Source organism: Zootoca vivipara, chromosome 11 (assembly GCF_963506605.1).
Source record: "Zootoca vivipara chromosome 11, rZooViv1.1, whole genome shotgun sequence".
Taxonomy (NCBI): Eukaryota; Metazoa; Chordata; class Lepidosauria; order Squamata; family Lacertidae; genus Zootoca; species Zootoca vivipara.
The window spans coordinates 42,222,344-42,238,109 of NC_083286.1; the positions used below are offsets into that span (position 1 = coordinate 42,222,344).

General features: G+C 39.0%; 1 protein-coding gene across 5 annotated transcripts in view; it reads left to right on the forward strand.

Moving 5' to 3' along the window:
- ARL15 (ADP ribosylation factor like GTPase 15) overlaps positions 1-15,766 on the forward strand; it is a 152,708-nt gene that overhangs the window by 58,612 nt on the left and 78,330 nt on the right. For 2 of the 5 annotated variants that reach the window (XM_035100702.2, XM_060280302.1), the window contains exons 3-4: positions 74-133; positions 3,788-3,996. In XM_035100702.2, the coding sequence (XP_034956593.1) occupies positions 74-133; positions 3,788-3,996 (269 nt within the window). Of the gene's footprint in view, positions 1-73; positions 134-3,787; positions 3,997-5,101; positions 15,626-15,766 lie in introns of those variants that run through there. The other 3 variants (XM_060280305.1, XM_060280304.1, XM_060280303.1) reach the window with 3 other exon arrangements.

Genomic DNA, 15,766 nt, shown 5'->3' on the forward strand with positions numbered 1-15,766 from the left:
CTATTAACAAGCATACTGCTTTGGATAGTCTCTGCACTGCACAAATTACTAACTTTTTTTGTTCTGATTTCAGGTTTTAGCATAAAAGCAGTGCCATTCCAGAATGCCATCTTGAATGTAAAAGAGCTTGGAGGTATAACACTATTAATCAACTGAATATCTGACTGGTAGTTTTCCATTTCCTGGTCTCTCTCTTAATGATAATAAATAATACTTTATTTAATACTTAACAAGCACCTGTGACTGCTAGATACTAAGCATAAGGAGAAGAATCTTGAGTGGACGCAATGCAGGATGAAAACAAGGGAAATTCATAATAGCAGCTGAGGTGCAGAACTTTCATTTCTACTTTGCAGTGCGCAACTCCCATAATTTATGTATCTACTTAAAGGGAGGAATTCAACATAGCATTATGGCAGTTCTGTCAGTGCAAGCATTTCAGCTTGCCAGATGGAACAACCCTCTCCCCCCCTCCCCCTGCATGCTATTCATGTTGTGCTAGTAGAAGACTTTCTGCTGGCTTCTGCTAGCGGGACTCATTAGTTGAAAACGGCTTGCAATAGTGATCTGGCTTTTACTTCTGTCTTATGTCATGTATTGTGCAGAGATGGATTATTGCACCACTGACACTGGTTCAGAAGTAGGACTAGTAAAGCATTAAAAATAATATCCATACAAATGCTGGGAATGTGGTATCTTGAAAGAGTGTGCACCCAGTGTAAGGAATGTGAATTTTTGAAACTTTAGCCGAGACAGATCTCTGAGTAGCAAAAAAACCCTGAGAACCTCCTAATTCATATGAATGGTATTATCAATTTAGGCTACTGTATTGAAGTACACAGGGGCATGGGTGACACTGTGGGTTAAACCACAGAGCCTAGGGCTTGCCGATCAGAAGGTCGGCGGTTCGAGTCCCCGTGATGGGGTGAGCTCCCGTTGCTCGGTCCCAGCTCCTGCCAACCTAGCAGTTCGAAAGCACATCAAAGTGCAAGTAGATAAATAGTTACCGCTACAGCAGGAAGGTAAACGGCATTTCCGTGCGCTGCTCTGGTTCGCCAGAAGCGGCTTAGTCATGCTGGCCACATGACCTGGAAGCTGTACACTGGCTCCCTCGGCCAATAATGCAAGATGAGCGCTGCAACCCCAGAGTCGGTCACGACTGGACCTAATGGTCAGGGGTCCCTTTACCTTTACCTATTCAAGTACACATTGAAGAGATAGTTATTTTACTTCATTTAAAAAATTGTATAAACTGCTTGAGTGTAGTAAAACCTATAAGTATTAAAATGATCAATTAAAAACAGTTAAAACCAATAAAAAACACTTAACCATGATTTAAAATAACAGTAAAAAAAAATTAAAACATGTCAACACATATGAGTCTGGATAGGTTACCTAAACAAAAATGTTTTAAGCATCCCAAAAGTGGTACAGTGAAAATGCCTGCCTGATGCCAATAGACAGGGAGTTCCCACATGTAGGTGCTACCACACTAAAACTGCAATTTATTACAGCTGCAATTACTTACATCTACTAAGCCGACTCTAGCCAAGATACTAAGCCCAATTATTAAATCTCCATACAGTGGTATCTCAGTTGTAATCCATTCTGGAAGCCTGTTCAACTTCCGAAATGTTCGACAACTGAGGCGCAAAGGACGGTCGGCAAAGTCAATGGAGAAAAAACGGGGGGAAAAAACAAAACGCAACGGAAGCCATTCGACTTCCAAGGCACGTTCAGAAACGGAAGCAATTACTGCTGGGTTTTCGGCGTTTGGGTTCCGAAATGTTAGGCTTCCGAGACGCTTGAAAACAGAGGTACCACTGTATCCATTTTTTTTAACAGAAAACAATTCTGTATGGTGATGCCCCTTTAATGGAAGTAGCTAATGATGAAATGCTTCCCATTTGGTGATATTGCTCAAGTGGTCCAGCATTCTGTTTTCACAGCGGCCAACCAGATGCCTGTGGGAACCCTGCCAGCAGGATATGAGTGCAACAGCAGTCTGCCATCCGTGATTCCCAGGAACAGAGGCATATTGCCTCTGACAGTGGTGGTAGAACATTATAATCATGGCCGCCAGTGGCCTCAGATAAAGGTGGAAGCTGTCCAAGGCTGCTGTCAAAGTATTTATTTATTTCATCCATATACTCATGGAACAACTCAAGAAAGCTTATTGGGAACCAAAAAGGGGGGGGGGAATGAGCTGTTTAGTTTGCCAGTATTGCCGATTCCTGAACTGAGAATCTTCTATGAACTGTGTCTGAAGTACTGGATGTGATACTGGTTCGAAATCTGGTAATTTTCCCAAGACTGAGTTGCTCATGAATGGAAATCTGAAAGGGAACTCTAAATAGGAAGGGAGAGGCGAGTAGAGAAATCAGGACATATTATGTCTCTGGCAAAATATGTTTGCTGTATTCAATTCCAAAGCAACTTTGGTTCTGTGGCTATTACAAAAGGCAAATCTTTAAAATTTTAAACTTATTTAATAAGGATATATTTACCTATATGAAAGTCTAGCATGTTGGTTTCTGATCACCCTATTGATCAACATGTTAATGATTTCTTTTATGCATTGAGTGTGGCTCCAGAAAACTTTATTTTCAATTTTACATTTTGAGGAGACTCACTGCATGGGATTAAATTGGTCAACTGCTAATCTATCCGTTAAATGCCAACATAAATTGCAGATGAAAAAGATTGCTTGAGAAACATGACTCTTCTCTTTTTTCCTTTGAAGAAAAAGTTACTGTTTTATTTAAACAGAACTCTCATTTATGTAAGGCTTGCAGTCTGCTTTTATTTTTGCCGGACGCTGACAGCCTTCCATGAGGACATTGGGTTAGTGCCCAATATGGTGCTTAGCAGTTGCATAAGGGCAAAATTTCTGAGTTGGAACAGACAAATTGTCCTGTCAGTTCATTATCTGAGTAACAGACAGCTGGAGATGTTTCAGGGGAAAGTAAAAATGAATGGAAAAACAAAAGGCAAATTCACTTACCCTTTTTAGTCTTAGGGTTGATAAACTGCTATTGGATGATGATGATTTGCAAGTTCTATTCTCTCTAGATCTTGCAGTCCAGATAAAAAGGGGCTCTGCAGAATAAGTAGCCTTTTAAGGAGCTGTACAAAGGGTTAAATGCCATTTGAAAAAAACATTATTAAGTTGTAGGTGGCATTGGATCTGTGAAGACCTCTGGCAGGAATTGTGAGAATAGTAGTAGAGTGTCTGGTAGGGAAGGCAGGGACCAATCCAGAAGAGAGTTAAAAGTGTTTAAAAACAAATAATATTTGTAAATTGGGAAGGGAAGCCAATAAATAAAGCAGAGAGTTGTTAGGTTGAATGTCCTAGAGAGAGAGCATGGTATTGAGATGCAAGTAAACAATTTTTTTTATTTACATATTTTTATCCAACTCTTTAAAAATTCATAATACAGGTAACAATTAAAATGGCAAAAGTAAAGCCAGAAAGTAGTTAGCCACTTTGGTATTAGGAACAGAGAAGATTGACCATGTTTTAAAGACCCAAATAGGTCCCATGAAGTTGATAACACTTTACTGAGAGTGTAAAAGGTTAAAATATGAACATGAGTAGGAGCAGAGATTGACTTCACTTATTTTTTTATATACAAGCTGTGGAATTAGTTATTAATTATTAAATTTTCAGATCTCAGGGTGGTTCACAGCATAAAATAGTTAATTATTTAAATGAGTACTTAATCTTCTTGCTCTTTTTGGTCTGACAACATTTCTGTTTTTGTTTTGTTTTTAATTATCATTAAAGGAGCTGACAATATTAGGAAGTACTGGAGTCGTTACTACCAAGGATCCCAAGGAGTAATATTTGTATTAGACAGTGCCTCTTCAGAAGATGATTTAGAAATTGCTAGAAATGAACTGCACTCTGCGCTTCAGCATCCACAGTTATGCACTTTGCCGTTTTTAATATTGGCTAATCATCAGGACAAGCCAGCAGCTCGTTCAGTACAAGAGGTATGTTTAACACAGCAAGATCTTACATGTTCCTAGTTATTTGCTGTGATGGGAAGTTTATGTGTGTGTGTGAGAGAGAGTGCGCACAGACACACACTCCGCACATGGACCTTTTGTGTGATGTGCAGGACCTGTAAGGGTTTGATGAATTCTTCTTTCAACACATCTTGCTTAAGGGGAAAATGATGCTTTTAACTGACTTTACCAAAAGCTATTAAAAGTGCCTGCCTGCCTGCATTGTTTGTTTGTTTGTTTTTTAATCTAGGGAATTTTTTTGCTGTTAGTTTAATCTTGTTTTCATTTTTTGAACAGCCTTAGCACTCTCTGTCCTCGAATGCGTAAAGCTCCCAGCAATATACACACTTCTGTATAAAAGCTTTTCATGTTTACTCTCAGGCTAATGGTTAGCAGTCAAGTTGCAGTTCCTGCTCCTAACTTTTTAAAAATTTAGCACAGATTTCCAACTCCAGGAGGGTGAGGGTTAATCTTGTTTATAATATGGTTACTGTGAGGAATGGGCAAAACTCTGCATTTGTAATTATGGCTCCATAATTTGGGTCTACACTGAACATTTGATAGTGGCCGTCAGCCTGATAAATGGTAGGATTTTCAACAGGTGTTCATTCCCAAATTGCAATGGAAGGAACATAAGTGAACCAGCTCTCTCAAGTACCCTGGGGTTAGACCTGTTTAAGGGCTTTAAAGGTGAGCACTAGGACCTTGAATTTAGCCTGGGAACAAATGAGCAAGCAGCAATGCTTACATAATACTTGTTTTATGCACTTTCTGCAGCTAACACCAACCATTAACCTAGCTGTCAAATTCTGGGCCAACTGAAATTTCCAAAACCGGAACAAACTATCACAGATTAAACCTGCTCTGTCATATGTGTAGCTTCATGCAACTGATGAAGTGGTACTGTAGTCCATGAGAAGTTAAGCTACAACAATAAACCTGTTAGTGTTTGTACTTCCCCATTTTTGGGGTATCCTTCACTAGTATGAAAAGTTCACAAAAGTACATGTGTCGGTGTCATAGCTCAGTGGAAGAGCATATGCTTTGCATGCAGAAAGCCCGGAGTTAATTCTCTTACATCTCCATGTAGGGCTGGAAAAGACACTTGTCTGAATCCCTGGAGAGATACTGCCAGTTCGATGGACTAATGGTCTAACTCAATGTAAGGCACTTTCTTAGATCTCAGATTAGCTTTTTAAAAGAGTTGACTCACTGTAGACTTAATCCTTTCACAGAAGAAGAAAGACAGAAAGCTAACTCAAACAAGAATTACACTTCTAGTTAAAGAGACAAATGAAGCCTAGATGTTCATTAGTTTCTAGCAGTCGGAAAATCAATTTTCTGTGCTTAACGCAAAACGATGCTCAGTAAATTATGCATTTATTGAAACGGATGGATTTAGTGCTGTCTTGTCAAAATGTGTGGTCTTTCTTTTTGACATTCCTGATGGGTGGTGGTGGTGAGGCTAGGAAAGTGCAACTGTTGATGGGGATATGTGAATTCAGAAGCCCATACCTTTGCATGCACCTGGATGGGATCCTTTGGCATGCAATGCTGATTTCATTATTTAGGAAGATTCCTATTGATGAAGCAGTCCTTAAAGTATCCAGGTCCTAGGCTGTTTAGGAATTTAAAGGTCAACATTATGTCCACTCTTTACTATATATGCATTGGGTGGCCTATTTCTCAGATATGGTTACCTATCTTTAATATGGTGATAATAGTGACAGTGGTACCTTGAAGGGCAATCTTGAAGACCACAGAGCATTTTTCAACCTGAAATGCTGTATGAATGCTGATTAGTAGTTCCAAAACCCTTTTGCCTAAAACTGTGCAAGAGCCAAGAAGATTCTGCAACAGCTGTTAGTGATATTGACTTGTGGGAGGTATACTGTACGTTTTCCAAATTTGAAGCTTTTTAAGCAAATGTTGTTCTTTATATATGGCATTTTTAAAAATAGCATTGTACAAATTATTTATCCAACCCATTAAGAAGAAAAACACATGTAACTTAATTCGCAAACCAAGGAATCAGATCCAGAATTTTATGGTAACATTACTTGCTTATGTGAAAAGTAATGTGCATGTATCCATACCCTTAAAGCATGCTAAAAGACTTGAGAATTTTTATATCTTCTCTATTCTATGGCTTCCCTTATTTTGGGGGGTAAAGTTTATTATTATTATTTCATTTTATAATATATATAAAACATATAAAACATATAAAAATTATAACTACAGACATAAATTAAAACATGAGAAACAAAGCTATAAAATAGGTATGTAGAACAAGTAGTTGCATATGAGTTAGAATAACAAAGTCTATGTAAAGACTGTCAACTTTATCGAATCATTAAGTGTAGTTCCAATTTTGCCAAGCTTGTGAAAAGAGTTGTCTTGAAAATTATGGTCAGCTCTATATGTCATAAAGGAATGCAAAAACATTTTTAAAAAGTCTCTGGAGCTTCTAGTCAAAATTTCAAATTAGGTGTTATTTTTTAAATTATAGGTATATTCCAGAGTGGGTGCTACCAAGTGCCCAGTGTAAGATTGTGGCTTTTTTCCATTGGTTTGCATGCTGCCAAGATGATATAGAATTCCAGTTCTTTTGACAGTATATTTACATTGATGGCTTCCTGTTTTAACATTGAACATTATGCTTTCTTATTTGATCATCTTAACAAATTAAGTTAATGTTTAGAAATGTTTTGCTTCTTCTAAACATAAGATTTATACAGTAGGCAAATCACAGAGAAAAACTTCTTTAGGGATCATATTTAATATTCAGTAAGCCAATTTAGACACTGAGGAAGTGGGGTTTTTAAGAAGCATGACTTGCTCACTGTTTGTTACCTGTAGTTGTAATGTAACACCCTAAGCTGGAATGATCTGAATGTTCAAAATCTCTGGAACATGATGAACTTCCTGCATTGAGAAGTCCCTCCTTCAGAGGTTAATATTAGAAACAGGACTTCAGAGATATGCTTCAGAATGTGCTCTGTCCCTTGGGCCTACAAGTAAACTTTGCAAAATCTGAGGCTATGTGCTTCAACACTCCCTGTCCAAAAAGAATTCACCAACATGACAAAGATAAAACTATGCCGTACCCAGTAGATACCTAGGGTACAAATAACCAGAAACCTCACCAAACTATACCACCACAGTTATAAACCCTATGGTGACAAATTCACAAATACCTGAAGAAATGGAGTAATACTAACTTCACTCTCTCAGCTAAAATAGCCATGATCAAAATGATCAACCTTCCAAAATTAACCTACTTATTCCAAACCCTTCCAATCTGGATTCCACCAGCCCAACGCTGCAAATGGCAGAAAAAACTACACTTGTTTATCTTCTCACACAAAAAGCCAAGAATAAGCCCCAAACACCTGCACCTCCCCAACTCAGAAGGAGGATGGGGAACCCCCAACATAGAACTATACTACATCGCCAACCAAGTGTGCCACATAATCCCATACATTCTAGAAGATGAGACAAAACAATGGGTACACTTCGAGAGAGACATAATCAAAAACACTCCCACAATAGCATACCCTTTCCTCCAAAACATCCAGAACTGGCCCTACTGAACATCTTCCAAGATAACAATGCCCACTCACACTATAAAGGTATCATAACCCACCTGCTCTCAGCAGCCAGAAACATCATAGCCAGACACTGGAGGGACCTGTCAGGAATAAACATGGAACACTGGTATCAAGTACTAGTTACAGGTAGGTACATAGTCAGAACAAAATTAAAAAAAATCCTTCCAGTAGCACATTAGAGACCAATTAAGTTTGTCTTAGGTATGAGCTTTCGTGTGCATGCACACTTCTTCAGATACACTGAAACAGAAGTCACCACCAGACCCTTATGTATTATGGGACCCTTATGTATTATGGGAAACAGCCTTACTAGAAAAGCTAACCAATAGACTGAAAGTGACATGGGGAGAAATAGAAGAGGACGCCTTCACTCCAGTATGGCTCCCCTTTATCACATACACAGCCCAACAAGACAAAGCCACCAACAGCATACAATTCAATATGGCTAACTTGACCCAACAACCCCCTAACCCTAACCCTAACCCCCCATGCACAAACAAATCCCACTGCAGCCAACCAAAGACAATCAGCCACACCCTAGGCCACCCCAACCTCTCTCACCAACAAAGAAACATAAGTAGTAAATAGAAAGAGAACCTACTCAAGTGACACTGACACAAAAACCCCATGCATACACTAAGTAAAAGAACATAAGCTTTACCACTCCACCCCTCTCTCCCGTCCCCACTCTTTTCTTCCCAACCCTGTACTGCATATAACACCAATGTCTCACAGCAAATGCAAATGATCTGTAGAAAACACAACCCGAAGAAAGAGACAATGCATGTGCTTTAGTAAGCGAGGAAAAGCTTTAATAAAAAATTATTTAAAAAAGAATAAAGAATGTGCTCTGTCCCCATTTGTCCCAGTGTGGGTTTTCATATGTGGATGTCTCTTCTGTGTTGTTAGAACCCTAATGGGAGCAGCCTAAAGCCGTTTTAATAATCAAGAAAGCCTTTATTTACACAAAACCCTGCTGTTCATCAGTGTATGTTGTATCTTCTCTTCAGTACATTAAGTTCCGGCTCTCAATCCTGATACATTATTGAACAAGCTGTTTTTTAAATAGATTGAGAAACCCCAGTGTTTCTTAAGGGTGACTGAGAAGCAGCAGCCTCTTGGGTCAGATCAGTTTGGCTTTGGTTTATTAATTTGGAAAAAAAGAGAGAAAATCTTTCCAGTCTTAGCAGCAAGCCTTACCTATTTTCTTGGCATCCAAATAGATCAGTTGATGGGGCTGTATGATGAGCAAAGTGTAGGCTCTTTCCCAGTTAATTAAGCATTCCATTTTCTTCTAATTACTATAATGCTGCCTTTGTTTTGAATGGCGTCCAGGAACCTTTGTCTGAATGGTTCTATAATGCTGTCTAGGAAGCTCTTATAGATACCCATTGAAAATGTACTCCATTGAAAACCCATCTGGGCCTTGTGCTCCCCCCCCCTTTAATTGCCTGTTCAAACTTTTTTCCCTTGTTGGCTCACAGTTTTGTGTGTGTGGCAAGCTTGTCCATTCTGTGGAGTTTGATTTTTATCTAGATGTTCTTTCATGGGTTTTGTGATTGTTTTTTTTTTACCTACAGGAGCTTGTTGGTTGTTGGACTTGATGATATGATTTGCTAGAGTTTCACACACACATTTGTTAACTATTTGCCTTCTTTGTTACCCATGCATTTACCTTTTGTACATATTTGAGGATTTTCATGTGATAATGCAAACTAAGTCTGTTTTAATCAACCTGTTAGTTGCATTTTGGTGTAAAAAATGTGAAGCACCATGCCTTTCCTCCATCCCAGACAGCTATGTAGTGAAGAGTACAGTCATACCTCGGGTTAAGTATGCTTCAGGTTGCGTACTTTCAGGTTAAGTACTCCATGGACCTGGAAGTGTTTACTTCTGGGTTCTGCCGCGCACGTATGCGCAGAAGTGATCAGTGCGCTTTATGCATGCGTAGAAGCAATCTGCGCGCTTAGCGCATGTGCAGAAGTGCTCTATCGGTGCTTCACACACGCGTGCTATCGCCGCTCGGGTTAAGTACTTTTCGGGGTGCGAATGGCAGCCCGGAACCAATTAAGTACTTAACCTGAGGTACCACTGTAAATGTTAATTTTTGTTATCTATAATACTGTCTTATTTATTTTATAGTACAGTGGTACATCGCTAGACGAATGCCTCACAAGATGAAAAACTCGCAAAACGAAAGTGTTTTGCGATTTCAATGGAGACTTGCAAGACGAAGTTTCCTATGGCGCGCTTTGCAAGACAAATTCTTTTCGCCCCATAGGGTGCCTTGCAAGACAAATTTTTTCCCCGTCTTGCGAGGCACCCTATGGGAAACCGCCCTTCAATGCGTTCCTATGGGAGCCGCTTCGCAAAACAAATTTTTTGTTATACGAAGCTACTCATGGGACGAATTAAATTAGTCTTGCGAGGCACCACTGTACAGTACATTGATTATTGCCTTCATTTTATGGATCAATGGTCTTGTTAGACAGTAAAATTCGTGTTAAATTGCTGTTTTAGGGGGTGTTTTTCATCGTCTGGAACAGATTAATCCACTTTCCATTACTTTCAATGGGAAAGTTCGCTTCAGGTTAAGTACGCTTCAGGTTAGGTACGGACTTCCGGAACCAATTAAGTACTTAACCTGAGGTACCACTGTATCAGAATAGGAAGTCAGTTACAACCCTGGTATGATCATCCTAACTCAACAGGAGTCTTAAGCCCAGTGGCAAGACTTTGAGTTCCCTAGGTCAGGGGTAGCAACTCGGGCCCATGGGCTGGATGCGGCCCAATTGCCTTCTCAATCCGGCCCACGGACAGTCTGGGAATCAGCATGTTTTTACATGAGTAGAATGTGTCCTTTTATTTAAAATGCATCTCTGGGTTATTTGTGGGGCCTGCCTGGTGTTTTTACATGAGTGGAATGTGTGCTTTTATTTAAAATGCATCTCTGGGTTATTTGTGGGGCACCCCCCCAAAAAAAATATAGTCCGGCCCACCACATGGACTGAGGGATGGTGGACCGGCCCACGGCTGAAAAAGGTTGCTGACCCCTGCCCTAGGCCAAGATAAACTGCTTAGCAATTCCCTTCATTCATATTCCTTATCCAGCCCTGACTACACCCAAATGCTACACCCTTGATGTCTTGCTGGATCAGCTTACTATGCCATGTGAGGCTCCTGGAAATCAGCAACCTTCTGTTTTAAACAAGTTGTTGGACTACTATTACAGACAATTGAATATAATATGAATTTTGGGCAGGGTGCCTCTGAAACGGTTGGTTTTAAGAGGTTATCTGTACTTACACAGTACAATATTTAATGAAGCTTTCACTTCAAGAAAAAAATAACAGTTCTAACACAAAGTAGCTGCCAGACTTTGTCTGTCATATGCTGCAGTTATTTTTCAGGAGTGGATGAGTTCAAGGTTCTAAACCAGGGTTGGGAAACCTGTGGCCCTCCAGAAGTTATTGGACTACATGTAATTGCCATCTTCCCTCACCATTGTTTATGCTGCCTTGTGCAGATCTGGAAGGCTCTAAACCACTGGTAGCTGGTGTGGTTCAGAGCCAGAGTAGCTTATAGAGGCAATAAGACTTCCTTTTTAAAAAAAGAATCCTGTCCAAATGAATGAACCATAAAACCCACAAACTTTGGCAAGATAAATATGGAAACAGACAGTAAGGGATGCCGAAAAAGGATTTGATGAACACATTGCTAAAAACATTAAAGAAGTTATTTAAATTTATCAATAGCATGAAGCCATCTAGGGAGGTGGTTGGGACCCTTGGAAGATTTAGGGCAGATCCCAGTGCCTGAACTAACCTTTGTAGAAGGGAAGTCTTAGGAACTGTGGCAGATAGTGGTGACAATAGATGAAGTTCTATGCTTATTAGACAAAATAAAAACTTACAATTTGACGGATCCAGGTGGCACCCACCCAAAAATTACAAGAAGTCAGGCAGCAGACTGTTAGATTGGCTCAAAGAAAAGGCAGTGACCTGGAAAGCCAGGACCTGTGGAAATGGTGATGAAGACATGGAACTGGATAGTGAGGGGCCAAGCGGAAAGTGGGTCTGTATTTTTTCAAACATGGGGCCTAAGGACATAATGGGATGTGTGAATAAGGCTTCTTCTGGGCTAGTTTCATAAGACTTTTGGAATCTTCTCTTAGTTTACTAGTTAGTAGTTCAGTACTTAAAATGCCTTCCTGGTATGCTGCAATAACCAATTGGTTCAAAACAATTTTGGTACGGTATTTAAATGTCATTATACCCAAACAGTTAAATATACCTTAGCAAGCTAATTTTATATCCTTTATAAAGCAAACATAAAAACTATTAAAAGTTAGCAAAAACGATCAATTTAAAGGGAAAACAGCAGTAATTAAAATGCATTATTTATCAAGAAGGCTGTATCTTTTCCAGGGGTTTCCATTTTTTATTTCCAATAAAACATTACACTATTGCCAAAAATTAATTGAAGGTTAAATATTTCAACAATGGATGAGGGGAGATAATGAATTTTAAAAAATCATTTATAAAAGTCAAAAGGTGAAAGGTGTTAGGTTATCCCCAGTGCTATTTTTTTTTTAGATGGAGAGGTGCCAGAACTCACCATAAATGCCTTCTCTTTTAATGGCAATGGCACCCACTTGAGACATGCTGGAACTGAGTTTCAATGAGTTCCAGCTCATTGAAAAGTCCTGGTTATCCCCAATATTTGTTTGTTACAAGACAGATCAGTTAACAAATACCATTAGTAAAGAAAGAAAATGTTTAAAGCATGGATCAGTATAGAAAATGATAGTCAAGTTGGAATCCTTGTAGCAGCAACTTGTTGTCTTAATAAAAATCTTAAGGACCTACAAAGTCCATTCTTAAGAACTATTACAATATTCAAACCCAGATGGAAGCAACCAATTCCTTCACTTTCTTGCTTTTTATCATCCACTTTTCTATAATTAGAATAGTTTTATTTAAGGGTGACAAAAGGAATTATATTGGATTAGGGATTTTTACAATAATGCCTGAAACCTGAAGAATTTTAATGAAAAAGAGCATACATTTAGGTAGGTAAGTCCCTTTATTTAGTAAAGGATATTATTAAATGGTAAGTAAATACCGGTGCTTCAAGAAAATATGAAGGTGCATATTTCCACTTACTGTGAGAGACTTCTTTAGTGTCAGCCTTTTGGGAGATGGTGCTCCTAGAAAATGACTCAATAACTAAACAAGAATAGTATTTGCATTACTGGGGATACTGGATGAGCCAAATGAGGTTGATCTGGTTAAATAATTGATTTTATCTTCCTTCCTACACTACCTACATACCAGCATGTTTATTATCAGAAAATGGAAAGATTTAGAGGGGTTAAATATGAATTTATTATACAGTCAAATCTGGTCCCTAGCAATTGCTAAAAGATTAACTTAAAAATTAAGATATGCTATAGGGCAAACAAACAAAAGATACATTTTCAACTACACAGCAAAAATTTGTTTTATATATAAATTATGATTACAGTGTTTGGATGCCTCCTGTGGCGTATACTACTACAGTGGTACCTCGGTTTACAGATGCAATTGGTTCCGGGGAGCCAGCTGCTCCCCGAGCAGTCTGTAAATGGAGCGCCTCTTCTGTATTTGCGCGAAGCACCGATAGAGCGCTTCTGCACATGTGCACGCTGCGCAGATCGCTTCTATACATGTGCACGTTGCGAAACCCGGATGTAAGCACTTCCGGGTCCGCGGCGTTCGCAAACCGATCAGTCGCAAACCGCAGCAGTCGTAAACCGAGGTACCACTGTATTTGGAATTCTTAGCAACTTTTCAGCTTCAAGTGAAAAATATCATAAGACCTCAAGGACAACAACTTGATATTTATAAACAGAGCAAATCTTTAGAAAGGAGGAAAAAATGACATGCTATCACCTGTTCAGCACTGCATTCTGTGATCCACTGATACCTGAATGCAGCTGTGACAGTTCTTCTTGCTGGCATTTCCTCACCCTTCTTCCTGTTCAGAGGGCATTTTAAAAAACCAACCAGCTTTTTCTGTTAAGCAGGTCTAGCTTTTGCTGAAACAAGTTGTTTTGCATGCCTATATTTTGGCTACAGCCATTCTATCCTAAGGTCCCCCGTGACTTCGGATTCATCAGGGTGCACACGAATTCAAGAGGTATTGATGTGATCATGCAAATTCAGCATTTATGAAGTAAAGAAATAAAATTCAAAAAGCTGTTACTGCAGTCCCAGAAGGATCAAGTGCATATGTATGGGAAATATGTGGAAATTAGTTACGGAACATTGAGGTTCAGCAATGAAATGAAATATTGCAAGAGTTCTGGCCAGGACCTGTCCTAAGGCTGTCATCCTGGCAACTTTACAAATATAGTGCATTCCACTTAAACTGGAAGTGTATGTGATATACTGCTGCTGCTTATCTGGGTACATTGACCATAACCTAACTGACCATTTGTAATGAATAACATTGTGTCATTCTCCCAGCATGGTCAGCTAGGTTATATAGTGTGTTCTAACATAATAAGAGCTTACTATATTATGTTTAAATCTAATGTAAAAAAGATACTGGTGTTGCATTTACTGCTAGCTTTTAACTTGTAGAAAGAGTATGTTATAATTTGTAAATGTTACTGCCAAGTGGGATGTATTGAATTTTTGAATTAAAGATAATGCTAAGGGCAATGTCTGTTCCATTATTTGTTCTGAAATGTAGTCTGTCTAGTGTATAATGGCACTTTGTTAGAGGAATAGGAAATCATTCTCCCCTCTCATTTCTACAGCGAACAATGATTCAGCAGCAGACAAGCATACACCCTCAGAGAAATGTGACATACCAGCTATCCAGAATCTAGAAACAATCTTTATACAGCTAGAAGCAGAGTAATTAATATAATTAAGTTCTTGTAATGATTATTTTGCCAGAACCGTATTCTATCATTGGTCGTCATTGAATCTGAGGACATAACTGTTTTGTTCAAACACGTTACTGGAAGTCTGTTATGTAATATAGCAATGCAGTTTTATTCAGGGGAATAAGATCTGGAATACTATTTTGAACAAAACAAAATGATTTTAGCTAGCTATTGAGCTTTAATATTTAATTATTTTCTGAAAGGCGTTAGAAATGTGGTAGAACATGTTTTTGACTGTAGTCTTAACTAGTAGCCTGGACAATGGCAGCTCTGGTATCTGGCTTCAAGCCTTGTACCTGTGACTGTGCTATATATAGACGTCAGGTTTCCAGTTCCCCATAAACATCAAGCTTAGATCCAGACATTCAATACTTAAAGAAGACCCATTTGAATCAGTATAGCGCTGTCCTATACAGTGGTGCCTCGCTTAACGAATGCCCTGCTTAACGAAATTTCCGCTTAACGAAAGGATTTTTCGAGCGGAGGTTGCCTCACTAGATGAATTCGTTTTATGAAAAATTCATCTAGCGAATCGCGGTTTCCCATAGGAATGCATTGAAATTCAATTAATGCGTTCCTATGGGGGGGGGGAAATTAAAAAAAAATTCAATGCATTCCTATGGGATTCGCTAAATGAATTTTTCGTTATAAGAAAAGACCCGTGGAACGAATTAAATTCGTCTAGCGAGGCACCACTGTATCTACATTTTGCAATACTGGAAAAAACTCCAAACTAGCTTTGCAACGCTGCATTGCATGAAGACTGGAATACATTGGATGTTCCCAAGAGCAAGCATTGGAAGTGGGGGATTTACGGTGACCTTCTTGATGTTCAATCATCAGCAGTTATTAACAGAGCAATTAAAAGAAATAAAGTGATAAGCATTTCAGCAGTTCTAGGTGGCAAGTCATGTTCTGGTACTCTTAATTCTCCAGTCAGTGTGAGCAATGGGAAATACTGTGGGGAATACTAAACACTGTGGGGACACTTACTTCCGGGTTTGTGACATTCAGGAGCTGATTTGTTCAACAACTAAGCCGTTTGAGAACCAAGGTACCACTGTATTAAAAATGAAAACTGCTGCTTTCATTTTTAATACAGTGGTACCTTGGTTCTCAAACGGCTTAGTTGTTGAACAAATCAGCTCCTGAATGTCACAAACCCGGAAGTAAGTGTCCGGTTTGCAAATGTTTTTTGGAAGTCAGA